This window comes from Pongo pygmaeus, chromosome 20 (assembly GCF_028885625.2).
Source record: "Pongo pygmaeus isolate AG05252 chromosome 20, NHGRI_mPonPyg2-v2.0_pri, whole genome shotgun sequence".
NCBI lineage: Eukaryota > Metazoa > Chordata > Mammalia > Primates > Hominidae > Pongo > Pongo pygmaeus.
In genome coordinates this window covers 51,874,597-51,888,230 of record NC_072393.2, presented here as the reverse complement: position 1 = coordinate 51,888,230, position 13,634 = coordinate 51,874,597, and the positions used below count along the sequence as shown (strand labels likewise).

The following is a 13,634-nucleotide window of genomic DNA, read 5'->3' as shown; positions in this document are numbered from 1 at the left end:
TGGGGCTCGGCGGAGTGCAGTTCTGCGCCTGCGCTGTGCTGGGGTAGGTGGGAATGAAACCCAGGCGGTAAGGGCATTGGGGCCGACTAGCCCTGGGCGCGCCTGCGCCTTGGCAGCGGGGCGGCCGGAGGCGGGGCCGAAAGAGGGGAGGGAGGGAGGCGGGGGGTGGGAACAGGCCGCAGAAGCCCGAGCCCTGACCCACCGGCGGCTGCGGCGGCGCCGGTGAGTGACCCGTGGCCCGACTCGGTCCCCACCCTCCGCGACCCTCGCTCTCCCTGCCGTCCCCCGTAGCCTCCGCTGTCTCCTTGTGATACGGGACCCCCGTTATTTCCAGAGCTCCCCTTAATTTCTGGCAATCCCCAGAGCCCCCACAATCCTCGCAGACCCTGATCTCCAATATTTGATCGTTCCAGCTCTTCCAGTGATACAGGAGCTCCCACCTCACCATTACTCCTGGACATCCCCTCTAAGGGCCCTTCTCATATCAACAGACGCCCCGTTGCCCCCTGGAGCCCCTAGAGCGCCTCCTCTGCTCTAGATTCCCCCCTTCTTGCTGCATCCCCCCTTCCGCATCTCCTTATCTTCATGCATCTAAGACCCCCCCGAGGCACCCCCATCCTCCCTCCATTTCCTATCCTCCCGTGCCCCCATTCTCTAACTCCTGCAGACACCTCCTCTCCTCGCACTTTTCCTCCTTTCCTTTCATCCCTCCAGACCCTCCCCCAATTTCTATCAACTCTTCAGCGTGGCACTTCGCGCCGCGCGAAGTCCGAGCCGAGCGCTCAGCCGGTGTCAGCTATTCTTAGGCGCTTCCGACTTCCCCGGGTGCCCGTCGCCCCCGCCCGCCCCCCGCCCCCACTCCTGCCCCCGGGAACTAAGGAGCTCTCGGCCCGGCGGTCCGGGCGAGGCGGCGGTGGGGGGACCCCGAGCCCCAGCCAGCTCCGTGCGCCCTTTGCCCGCAGCGCCGGCGCCCCCCATGCGCCAGACGGCAGGACGGCGGCGTCGGGGGGCGCCATGGCCTCGGCGGCGGCGGGCGAAGCGGAGGAAACCACCCGGTTGCGCAAGCCGCGCTTCTCATTCGAAGAGAACCAGATCCTGATCCGCGAGGTACGCGCCCACTACCCGCAGCTCTACGGCGCGCAGAGCCGTCGGGTGAGCGTGGCAGAGCGGCGGCGCGTGTGGGACGGCATCGCCGCCAAGATCAACGGTATCACCAGCTGGAAGCGCACGGGCCAGGAGGTACAGAAGCGCTGGAACGACTTCAAGCGGCGCACCAAGGAGAAGCTCGCTCGCGTGCCGCACTCCACGCAGGGCGCCGGGCCCGCCGCGGAGGACGCTTTCTCCGCGGAAGAGGAGACCATTTTTGCCATCCTGGGGCCAGGTGTGGCGGCGCCGGGGGCAGGTGCTGGGGCGGAGGAGCCCCCTGCGGCCCCCTCTTCACAGCCGCCGCCCCCAAGCGCCTGCCCCCAGCGCTACGTGTTGTCGGAAGACCGCCGGGAGGACCGACGTGCAGGTGAGTGTCTTCAGAGTCGGCTGTGTGCCTGCGCTGTTCTAAGCCTTTCACATGTCTCATCAAAGCCTTGCTGCAGCCCTGTGAGGTGGATGCTGTCCTTCTCCCCATTTTATAGCTAGGGAAACTGAAGCTCAGAAAAATGAAATGACTTGCCTCAGTTCCGATAGCTAGTAACTGTCAAGAGTCAGGAATGGAACCAGACCTAGGAGGCCTGACCCAGGTCCACACCTGGGATCATCAGCACAGGCAGGATTTCATTAAATGCAGTGTCGAGTAGTGACTCTGGAGGCAGGCTGCCTGGGCTCCGATCACAACTTTGCCACTGAACTGTGTCATCTGAGTAAGTTACTGTACTTCAGTTGCTGCATCTGTAAAATGCAGATAAAAATAGTCTGCACCTCAAAGGGTTGCTGTGAAGATTAAATGAGCTAATATGGGTAAGTTGCTTAGTTCAGCACCTCCTCAACTCTCAATGTTAGTTCTTGATAGAATCATCAATATGGTGAGATGCATACTATTTCACTATTTCATAAATAAAAGACTCAGACATGTTTAGTAATTTTCCCAAGGTCATGCCTTGGATAGAGGTGTGGAGAGCTGACTACAGAAACTTCCTGCTTAGCCTTGATTCTGGATTATTTCTTCTACAGCTGTTCCCTGAGCACCTGCCCCATGCTCGATGAGGTTGGGGACACATGGATGACTGAGCCAGTCTAGTAGGGGGGTGGGGAAGACAGTGATGACTTGAGGGAGCAGGGCTGGGGTAGGGGATCCCAGGGACTGTGGGAGCCCAGAGGGGGTTTCTGATTTCAGTGGGGGAGGTGGGTATGGGGGTGGTGTCCAGGAGGGCTTCCTGGAGGAGGGGACATCAGAGCTGAGATGCAAAGAGTAAAAACGAAGAACTGGGAAAGTATTTTTGGTAGAGGGAACAGCATGTACAATGGCTTGGAGGCAAGAAAGCTTGGCCAGTTTGGGAAACTAAAAGAAGTTGCGGGGAAAAGGGTGTAGAGTGGAAAGGTTGAAGAAAAGTAACATTTTGAGATGAGTTCAGAGAGGTCAGCAAAGGCCAGACCATACTGGGCCTTTAGGCCAAGGTGAGGAGTTTGGATTTTATCCTGACTGCTATGAAGAGCCACTGAAGAGTTTGGAGAAGGGGAGGAACATGGGCATGATCAAACAAGACAGTTCAAGATTATGTGATTCAGAGAGGTTCATTCACCCACCCAAGGTCACACAGCAAGTAAGTGACAGAGTCAGGACTCAAGCATAAGTGTGCGTCCAACCCCCAGTCCGTGGCACTTAACCACTGAGCAAGATTGCCCAGCAATAGCAAGAGTTAATATTGACCAGGAGTTAATGAGTGTGCCAGAATTAGATTACACGTGGCTTAGAAGTCAAGGTCAGGAATTTGGACTTAATTTTTTTTTGTTTTGTTTTTTGTTTTGAGACGGAGTCTTGCTCTGTTGCCCGGGCTGGAGTGCAGTGGCGAAATCTTGGCTTGCTGCAACCTCCGCCTCCCCAGGTTCAAGTGATTCTCCTGCCTCAGCCTCCTGAGTAGCTGGGATTACAGGCGCCTGCCACCATGCCCAGGTAATTTTTGTATTTTTAGTAGAGATGGGATTTCACCATGTTGACCAGCCTGGTCTCAAACTCCCGACCTCAGGTGATCCACCCACCTCGGCCTCCCAAAGTGCTGGGATTACAGGTCTGAGCCACCACGCCCAGCCTGTACTTGCCCTTGAGGGCATTCAGGAGGCATGAAAATCTCTTAAGCAGGAAGGTGACACAATCACATGGGACCTTTGTTTTCAAACCTTGAATCAAACCTCAGTGTTTCCATCTGTGAGATGGCCAACTTATTTTTTCAGAAACTTGTTACCACTTCATTCACTCATTTAGCAAATATATATTGAGAACCTCATCCAAGGCAGACACTGTGGTAGGTGCAGGGAATAATGTAGAGAAAAAGACAAAATCCCCTTCCCTTATGGAGCCGACATTCTTTTTGTTTTGTTTTGTTTTTTTGTTTTTTTGAAACTGAATTTTGCTCTTATTGCCCAGGCTGGAGTGAAATGGCACAATCTCGGCTCACCGCAACCTCCGCCTCCCAGGTTCAAGCAATTCTCCTGCCTCATCCTCCCGCGTAGCTGAGATTACAGGCATGCGCCACCATGCCTGGCTAATTTTGTATTTTTAGTAGAGATGGGGTTTCTCCATGTTGGTCAGGCTGGTCTCGAACTCCCGACCTCAAGTGATCTGCCCGCCTTGGCCACCCAAAGTGCTGGGATTACAGGCATGAGCCACCACACCCGGCCTGGAGCTGACATTCTATGTAGTTGGAGGAAACAGACCACAAAGAAGTCCCAAAAGAGACTGTATACCAGGAGGTGGTGATAACTAAGAGGATAAATAAGTCGTATTCAGAGGATGGTGAGTCATGGAAGGGGGCTATACAGACAGGGTAATCAGGGAGGGCTTCTCTGAGGAGGTGAAGTTCAAGTAGAGATGGGAATAGAGTAAGCCTGACAGACATCTGGGAGAAGGGCACTCCTGCTAGAGGAAACAGCACGTGCAAAGGCTCTGAGGCAAGAACACGTGTAGAACATCCTCAATTAGAACCTTACACAGGCCTGGCCAGGCACGGTGGCTCACGCCTGTAATACTAGTTCTTTGGGAGGCTGAGGCAGGCGGCTCACCTGAGGTCGGGAGTTCGAGACCAGCCTGACCAACATGGAGAAACCCTGTCTCCACTAAAAATACAAAATTAGCCAGGCGTGGTGGCGCATGCCTGTAATCCCAGCTACTCAGGAAGGCTGAGGCAGGAGAATCGCTTGAACCCGGGAGGCAGAGGTTGCAGTGAGCCGTGATCGCGCCATTGCACTTCAGCCTGGGCAACGAGCGAAACTCCGTCTCAAAAAAAAAGAACCATACACAGGCCTGGCATGGTGGCTCACGCCTGAAATCCCAGCACTCTGTGTAGTACCAGCTCACACACTCATTTACAAGTAGGGAAACTGAGGGCCAGCTGCGGTGGCTCATGCCTGTAGTCCCAGCACTTTGGGAGGCCAAGGCGGTCGGATCACCTGAGGTTAGGAGTTCAAGACCAGTCTGGCCAACATGGCGAAACCCCGTCTCTACTAAAAAATACAAAAATTATCTGGACGTGGTGGCACACGCCTGTAGTCCCAGCTACTCAGGAGGCTGAGGCTGGAGAATCACTTGAACCTGGGAGGTGGAGGTTGCAGTGAGTCGAGATTGTGCCACTCCACTCCAGCCTGGGTGACAGAGTGAGACTCCGTCTTAAAAAAAAAAAAAAAAAAAAAAAAAAACAAGTAGGGAAACTGAGATCCAAAGTTTGCAAATAAATATGATTTTAACTGTTAAACAGTGAAGCCAGGCACAGAGGCATGCTTGTAATCCCATCACTTTGGGAGGCTGAGGTGGGAGGATTACTTGATCCCAGGAGGGCAAGACCAGCCTGGGCAACAAAGTGAGACCCCATCTCTACAAAATAATCCAAAAATTAGCCAGGCATGGTGGCACGGCGCCTTGGTCCCAGCTACACATGAGATTGAGGCATGAGGATCCCTTGAACCTGGGAGGCGGAGGTTGCAGTGAGCCATGATCGCACCACCGCACTCCAACCTGGGCAACACAGTGAGACCCTTCCTCAAAACAACCAAAAACAAACTCTTGCAGGGGCACTTCTGTGACTCCCGTGAGCCTTATAGGCATGAAGGCTCAGCTACTTTCTGTTCCTTTTTACTCAGTAGACTGGAAAAGCCACATTTCTGCAATTCCCACGTTCCTTAATGAGGAAGATTTGACACCCACACCCACACCCCAGGCCCACAGCCCTTGCCCAAGGAATGGTTAGGAGCATGGACTCTGGCCTGGTGTGGTGGCTCACACCTGTAATCCCAGCACTCTGGGAGGCCGAGGTACGCAGATCCCTTGAGGCCAGGAGTTTGAGACCAGCCTGGCCAATGTGGTGAAACCTCGTCTCTACTAAAAATACAAAAATTAGCCAGGCATGGTGGCACATGCCTATAATTCCAGCTCCTCGGGAGGCTGAGGCAGGAGAATTGCTTGCACTGGGAGGTAGAAGTTGCAGGAAACTGAAATTACACCATTGCACTCCAGCCTGGGTGCAATCTCAAAAAAAAAAAAAAGGCCATGGACTCTGGCCAGGAGCAGTGGCTCACACCAGTAATCCCAGCACTTTAGAAGGCCAAGGTGGGAGGATCATTTGAGGCCAGGAATTTGAGACCAGCCTGGGCAATATAGCGAGTCTCCCATCTCTATAAAACAAACAAAAGAACGGACTCTGGAGTCAACCTGGGTTCAAATCCCTTTTCTGCATATCACTCTATGACACCTCTCTCTGAGCCTCAAATCACCTCATCTATAAAATGGGGCGATGATCATGGTAGCACCTACCCTAGAGAATGGCTGGGAAGACTAGGTGAAATCACGTAAGAGGGGAGCTTAGCCCAGGGCCTGGCGGGAGCAGGTGTCCTGTCACTGTCCGCTCTGCTCATCTGTCTCCCAGCCTCCCTACCTCCTGCTGGTGGCTGGCCCAGGGAGGCTCGACCCCCGGCAGTCAGGGTAGGCAGTGGCTGATTTGTTTGCTTGCTTGTTTGTTTTTGAGACAGGTTCTTGCTCTGTCGTCCAGGCTGGAGTGCAATGGTGTGATCTTAGCTCACTGCAACTTCGGCCTCCAGGGTTCAAGTGATTCTTGTGCCTCAGCCTCCCGAGTATCTGGGATCACAGGCGTGCACCACCACACCCGGCTAATTTTTGCATTTTGAGTAGAGACGGGATTTCACCATGTTGGCCAGGCTGGTCTCAAACTCCTGACCTCAGGTGATCCGCCTGCCTGGGCCTCTGAAAGTGCTGGGTTTACAGGCTGAGCCACCGCGCCCAACCTGGATGGTTGGTTTTTTGTTTTTGTTTTTTTTTTTTTTCTCTATCTTCTCTCTTTCTTTGGCTGGCTGTTTTTGAGAGAAGAGCAGGGTGATCTGATTTGGCCAAGGAGCAGGAGGCCAGCTTCCCCGAGGAAGGAGCATCCGAAAAAACATCCAAGCTGATGCAAGAGGCAGTGTGAGCCTGGCCCAGGGAACGACATGTGGGAAGACAGAAAGGAGGAGTTGGGGGCAAGCGCTGAGGCCCCATAGCCGTGGGAAGAGGCTGGACTTTCTCCTGTGGGTGCTGGGCCCCCTGGGGCCTGGGACCCAATCTGTGCTGAGTCTCTGGAAGCCCCAGTTCTTTTCTCATTAAAGAAAAAATGTTGTGCTGGACATTGTTCTAGGCACTGGGTAAACAGAAGGGAGCAATACAAAGCCTGCCTGATGGAGCTGACATCAGGAGGAGGAGACAGACAGCAGACACAGAGCCATACCGTGCCAGGTGGAGATAAGTGCTGGGAGAGGAATCAGGTAGGGTTAGGGGAGAAAAAAAGAAGGGGACAGCGCCAGCCTGAGCAACATAGCAAAACCCTGTCTCTACAAAAACAAAACAAAAATTAGCCAAGCGTGATGGTGCACACCTGTAGTCCCAGCTATAGCTACTCAAGAGGCTGAGGTGAGAGAATCGCTTGAGCCCAGGAGGCAGAGGTTGTAGTGAGCCGAGATTGCACCGCTGCACTCCAGCCTGGGTGACAGAATGAGACTGTGTCTCAAAAAAAAGAAAAGAAGTAGGCCTGATGTGCTTGAGGATCAGCAAGGAGGCCAGCGTGGCTACAGCCAGGTAACCCAAGAGGGAGGGATGGGAGCCCAGGTCAGGAAGGCAATGGGGGCAGATCATGCAGGGCCCTGGAGGCCTCAAGAACTTTGCTTTTACCCTGAGTGAGGTGGGAGCCACAGGACAGTTTGAGCATAGAAACAATACCTGACTTGTGTTTTTTTAAACAATTATATTGCGATATAAGGCCGCGCGCGGTGGCTTACACCTGTAATCCCAGCACTTTGGGAGGCTGAGGCGGGCGGATCACGAGGTCAAGAGATCGAGACCATCTGGCCAACATGGTGAAACCCCGGCTCTACTAAAAATACAAAAATTAGCTGGGCGTAGTGGTGTGCGCCTATAGTCCCAGCTACTCAGGAGGCTGAGGGTGGAGAATCTCTCGAACCCAGGAGGCAGAGGTTGCAGTGAGCCGAGATCATGCCACTGCACTCCAGCCTGGGCAGCTGAGTGAGACTCCCATCTCAAAAAAAAAAAAAAAAGAAAAAAAAAAAAATATATATATATATGGCGATATAATTTCCATACTATACAATCAACTCAAAGTGTATGATTTGCTTCAGCCCTGGAGTTTGAGACCAGCCTGAGGAACACAGTGAGACCTCATCTCTACAAAAAAATAAAATTAGCTTGGTTTGGGGTCGCACATCTGTGGTCCCAGCAGCTCAGGAGGCTGAGATGGGAGGATCGCTTAACCTGGGGAGATTAAGGCTGCAGTGAGCCGAGATCTCACCCCTGCACTCCAGCCTGAAAGACAGAGCGAGACTCTATCTCAAAAAAATGAAAATTAAGGCCGGGCGCAGTGGCTCACGCCTATAATCCCAGCACTTTGGGAGGCCGAGGCGGGTGGATCACAAGGTCAGGCGATTGAGACCATCCTGGCTAACATGGTGAAACCCCGTCTCTACTAAAAATACAAAAAAATTAGCCAGGTGTGGTGGAGGGCACCTGTAGTCCCAGCTACTCAGGAGGCTGAGGCAGGAGAATGGCGTGAGCCCGGGAGACGGAGCTTGCAGTGAGCCGAGATCACACCACTGCACTCCAGCCTGGGCGACAGCGAGACTCCATCTCAAAAAATAAAAAAAAAAATAAAAATTAAAAATAAAGTGTACAGGGCCAGGCGCAGTGGCTCACACCTGTAATCCCAGCACTTTGAGAGGCTGAGGCAGGCAGATCACGAGGTCAGGAGATTGAGACCATCCTGGCTAACACGGTGAAACCCCGTCTCTACTAAAAATACAAAAAATCAGCCAGGCGTGGTGGCAGGCGCCTGTAGTCCCAGCTACTCAGGAGGCTGAGGCAGGAGAATGGCAAGAACCCAGGAGGTGGTGCTTGCAGTGAGCCAAGATCGCGCCACTGCACTCCAACCTGGGCGACAGAGCGAGACTCCATCTCAAAAAAAGATAAAATAAAATAAAGTGTACAATTCAATGGCTTTTAGTATATTCAGGGTTGTGCAACCATCGCCATGATCAATTTTAGAACATTTTCGTCACTCCAGAAAGAAACCCTGCACCTCTTAGCCATCCCCGAACTCCCATCTTCCCCATCTTCCCCCAGCCCCTGGCAGCCACTCATCTACTTTCTGTTTCTATAGATTTGCCTTTTTTTTTTTTTTTTTTTTTTTGAGACGGAGTTTCGCTTTGTTGCCCAGGCTGGAGTGCAATGATGCAATCTCAGCTCACTGCAACTTCTGCCTCCCGGGTTCAAGCGATTCTCCTGCCTCAGCCTCCTGAGTAGCTGGGATTACAGGCATGCGCCACCACGCCCAGCTAACTTTGTATTTTTAGTAGAGACAGGATTTCTCCATGTTGGTCAGGCTGGTCTCAAACTCCAGACCTCAGGTGATTTGCCCACCTCAGCCTCCCAACGTGCTAGGATTACAGGCGTGAGCCACCGCACCTGGCCTATTTTTTATTTTTGAGACAGAGTCTCGCTCTGTTGCCCAGGCTGGAGTGCAATAGCGTGATCTTGGCTCACTACAACCTCCACCTTCCAGGTTCAAGCAATTCTCCTGCCTCAGCTTCCCCAGTAGCTGGGATTACAGGCATATGCCACCATGCCCGGCTAATTTTTTGTATTTTTAGTAGAGATGGGGTTTCGCCATGTTGACCAGGCTGGTCTTGAAGTCCTGACCTCAGGTGATCCACCTGCCTCGGCGTCCCAAAGTGCTGGGATTACAGGCATGAGCCATCAGACGCGGCCAGATTTGCCTATTTTGGACATTTCATATAAATGGCCCCTGTGATCTGTGGTTCTTTGTGACTAGCTTGTTTCCCATAGCCTAACTGACTTGTATTTTAGTTGGACCCCTCAGGCTGCTGGTAGAAAAAGATAATGTCAGGGACAGGGGTGGAAGCAGAGAGCCCTCAGAGAGGCGATGACAGCAATGGTCCTGGTGGGAGATGCTGGTCGTTGGACCAGGGTGGGGGACCATGGAGAAAGAAGTTGTATGTATTTAATTTGAAGGCAGAGACGATAGCTTCTGTATGCAGATAGTGTCTTAGTAAACAAAACAGTGAAGGTGTTTAACCTGAGCAGCTGGGAGGATGGAGCTGCATCAGCTGAGATGGGGGTGGCTGAGGAAGGAGCAGGTTGGGGGACGATCAGAAGCCCAGCTCCGAGCAAGTGAGTTTGGGGCGTTTTTCGACAATTGAGAGTACACAGCTGGAGATAGGAGTCTGGAGCCCAGGTGAGAGGTTCAGGCTGAGCCCAGGAAGCTGGGAGCCCCTGTATGCAAACTGTTCAAGCCCATGAGCATGAATGAGACCCCAGGTGAGTACAGACTGAGGAAACCTACAAGGCTGGGGGCTGAACTGGAAAATCCTGCTGTCCTGGTTGGAGAGAGTCTCAGGGAAGTGTCCACCAGTGCCCAGCCACCCCAGCTCTCTCCCAGACCCCTCTCTCACTTCCTCAGGATCCAGCAGTGTGGTGCAGTATCCATATAGTTCAGAGCCTCGTCAAATGTTGGCCCTTGTCCGGGCACAGTGGCTCACACCTGTAATCCCAGAACTTTGGGAGGCCGAGGCGGGTGGGTTGCTTGAGGTCAGGAGTTTGAGACCAACCTGGCCAACATGGCAAAACCCCATCTCTACTAAAAATACAAAAATTTAGCCAGGCGGGGTGGCGCCTGCCTGTAATCCCAGCTACTCAGGAGGCTGAGACAGGATAATTGTTTGAAGCCGGAAGACAGAGGTTGCAGTGAGCTGAGATCGCGCCACTGCACTCCAGCCTAGGCTACAAAGTGAGACTTTGTCTCAAAAAAAAAATAAAAAAAATTAAAAAACTGTTGGCTCTTACTTTGAGTGAGATGGGAGCTGCCTGGACTTCCAGGACCTGTTTCCACTAAAGCTGACAAGACTCTTTCTCCTCTGGGTACAAAGACGGGCCTGCCATGGAGCTTCTCTTCCAAGGCATGATCTGACTTAGGTTTTAAAAGGATCATTCTGGGGCCAGGTGCGGTGGCTCACACCTGTAATCCCAGCACTTTGGGAGGCCAAGGCGGGTGGATCACCTGAGGTCAGGAGTTTGAGACCAGCCTGGCCAACATGGTGAAACCCCGTCTCTATTAAAACTACAAAAAGTAGCCGGATGTGGTGGCGGGCACCTGAAATCCCAGCTACTCGGGAGGCTGAGGCAGGATAATCGCTTGAACCCGGGAGGTGGAAGGTACAGTGAGCCAAGATTGCACCACTGCACTACAGCCTGGGTGACAGACCAAGACTGTCTTGGGGCTGGGGGGGCGGGGGGTGAGAAGGATAGTTCTGGGTTCGGGTAGGGGGAAGGTGAGGGAAGGAGGGGGAAAGGGGAAATCAAGGCAGCATCGAGGGTCACTCACCCCTTACCTGTATTTCTCTCTCTACAGATACATCAGCCCACAGCAAGGGGGGCTCCAGCAGCCCGGAGCCATGGGCCCGGCCCTCCTGCACTCCCCAGGAAGGGGGCTGCCCACGGCCCAAGGAGCGTGAGTCCCCACCCCCTTCGGCCCTGCACCCGGTCCAGCTGCCTCGCCTGGCCTTGTCTCCACCACCCCCAGCCCCTCCACTGCCACCCCCACTGCCACTGGCCCAAGTGGCACCCTCACCCCCTAGCCCCCCACCCCCTCCTCGGCCTCCACCCACACTCTCGACCTCAGACCCCTCCCTGGACTTCCTGCGGGCCCAGCAGGAGACTGCCAACGCCATCCGGGAGCTGGCCGGCACCCTTCGACAGGGACTGGCCAAACTGAGCGAGGCCCTCAGCGCTCTGCTGCCCCTTCTGCCAGGAACCCCAGTCGATTCCCTGCCTCCACCTCTGCCCCCACCCCCACCCCCACCACCACCTCCCAGGCCTGTCCTGCCCCCACCAGCCCCCAAGGTGGAGATCACCCCAGAGCCCGTGTCCGTGGTGGCTGCTGTGGTGGACGGGGCAGTGATGGCAGCCAGGGGAGTGATCATTGCCCCAAGGAGCGAGGAGGGGGCGCCCCGGCCACCCCCAGCCCCGCTCCCTCCGCACGACTCCCCCCCACACAAGCGGAGAAAAGGTTTCCCTACACGGAAAAGGCGCGGCCGATGGAAATCTCCATGAAATCTACTATGATCCTGCCTGCACCCCCTCTCCCCAGCTTGGCGCAGTCGAGGGGGGTGATGCTCTCTGCCCATCCCAGCTGCACCCTAGCTCCCTGCTCCAGGGACGTGAGCACCCACTCCCTGTGCTAGTTAGTGCCTGATTATCTGGGGGGGCCTCAGTAATGGGCCCCCCCAACCCCTTTCTCTGGTACAGTGCTGTCTGCCTGGCTGCCTCCCTTAACCCTGACTTCTAAGCCATCAATTTCATGTTATTTATTATTGCCCTATGTGGGGTGGGGAGGGAACCTCTCGGGTCTGCACATCTCCCCTTCCCTAACAGTTCCTGTTCTTGACTTGAAGAGAATTGACCCGTGGGGGACTCCCCACCTCCCCAACCCAGACTTTGGAGCGGGTGGGAGTTGTAAGACAAATCAAAATATGGATGACAAAGAGGATATAGCCGTGTATACCCCAGGGAGAGGAGGCGCGAGTTCTGATGGGAGAGGTACAGGTTGGGTTCTCTGCCTACCATTGCTGTCTCTGACTTATGGAGCTCAACCCCCTCCTTTCTTCCAGTGGTGACAAGATATCAATAAACTTATTTTTAATACAATTACTTGAGGCTCTGTCTGAGACAGGCCTGGGGGACCAGCCCCTACACCTGCCCCGCCCCCTCCACAGGCAGGCAATCGGGAGGCTGGTGGTTTTCCAGCTTTTTTTTTTTTTTTAATTCTTAAAGCCATCAAGTCTTGTGTTTACATGAAATCTTATTTCTACTCATCCTTTAGATACCAGTCTAAATGTCACCTCCAGGAGAAAGTCCTAGATTCCTTCCCCAAGGCTAACATGGGTTTGCCTCTTAGAGTCTCTTTCAGTGTCCTGTGGTTTTCTTTTCCTTTCTTTTCTTTCTGTTTTTTTGAGATAGGATCTCGCTCTGTTGTCCCGGCTGGAGTGCAGTGACATGATCACAACTCACTGTAGCCTCGACCTCCCAGGCTGAAGCAGTCCTCCTGCCTCAGCCTCCCAAGTAGCTGGGACCACAGGCATGTGCCACCATGCTCAGCTAATTGTTTTATTTTTCTAGAGATGGGGTTTTCTATGATGTCCAGGCTGATCTGGAACTCATGGGCTCAGGCAGTCCTCCCACCTCGGCCTCCCAAAGTGCTGGGATTACAAGCATGAGCCACCACCACACACAGCTGGGTTCTTTCTCATAGTGACTCTAAATGAACACAGGCCTTTATTTAAGGCACATTTGCCCATAATGTCATGAAGGCAGGAACTGGTTATTTTACTCTGCTGCAGGGCCAGGTAACAAAGTAGATAATCACCACCACTCTGGACTCAGACGTGGCTCAAGTACTGGTGCTGCCCTGGCCAACTGTGTAACCATTGGCTTCCAGTGTCCTCATCTGTAGAATGGACATAAAGATGTCAGAGTCTTTCTTCCTATAATTAGATTATACTTTTCTTTTTTTTTTCTCTTTTTTCTTTTTTTGAGGTAGAGTCTCCCTCTGTCGCCCAGGCTGGAGTGCAGTGGCGCAGTCTTGGCTCACTGCAACTTCTGCCTCCTGGGTTCAAGTGATTCTTCTGCCTCAGCCTCCCAAGTAGCCGGGACTACAGGCGTGCGCCACTACACCTGGCTAGTTTTTGTATTTTTACTTATTTAGTTAGTTCTTTGTTTTGTTGTTGTTGTTGTTTGTTTGTTTTTGAGACGGAGTCTTGCATCTGTCCCCCAGGCTGGAGGTACAGTGGTGTGAACTCATCTCCTGAGTTCGTGGAATTCTCCTGCCTCAGCCTCCTGAGTAGCTGGGATTACAGGTGTGTGCCAC

At 53.4% G+C, this 13,634-nt stretch overlaps 1 protein-coding gene across 3 annotated transcripts; it reads left to right on the top strand.

Moving 5' to 3' along the window:
• Positions 1-157: 157 nt before the first annotated feature.
• On the top strand, positions 158-12,415 carry MYPOP (Myb related transcription factor, partner of profilin). 3 transcript variants are annotated; one of them, XM_054466252.2, is made up of 3 exons: positions 158-222; positions 963-1,513; positions 11,121-12,415. In XM_054466252.2, the coding sequence occupies exons 2-3, from the start codon at positions 1,015-1,017 to the stop codon at positions 11,819-11,821; spliced, it is 1,200 nt and encodes a 399-aa protein (XP_054322227.1). In that variant the 5' UTR covers positions 158-222; positions 963-1,014; the 3' UTR covers positions 11,822-12,415. The 3 variants fall into 3 exon arrangements, with proteins under 3 accessions (XP_054322227.1, XP_054322226.1, XP_054322231.1); XM_054466251.2 differs by having other exon boundaries at positions 414-1,513; XM_054466256.2 differs by adding an exon at positions 2,961-3,103 and having other exon boundaries at positions 165-1,513; positions 11,121-11,248.
• Positions 12,416-13,634: the final 1,219 nt, after the last annotated feature.

Excerpts from the sequence above, each read along its gene's own strand:
- MYPOP (XM_054466251.2), top strand. The coding sequence starts at position 586 with ATGCATCTAAGACCCCCCCGAGGCACCCCCATCCTCCCTCCATTTCCT. Across the intron at positions 1,514-11,120 it reads CCGGGAGGACCGACGTGCAG|ATACATCAGCCCACAGCAAG; the intron begins GTGAGTGTCTTC and ends CTCTCTCTACAG.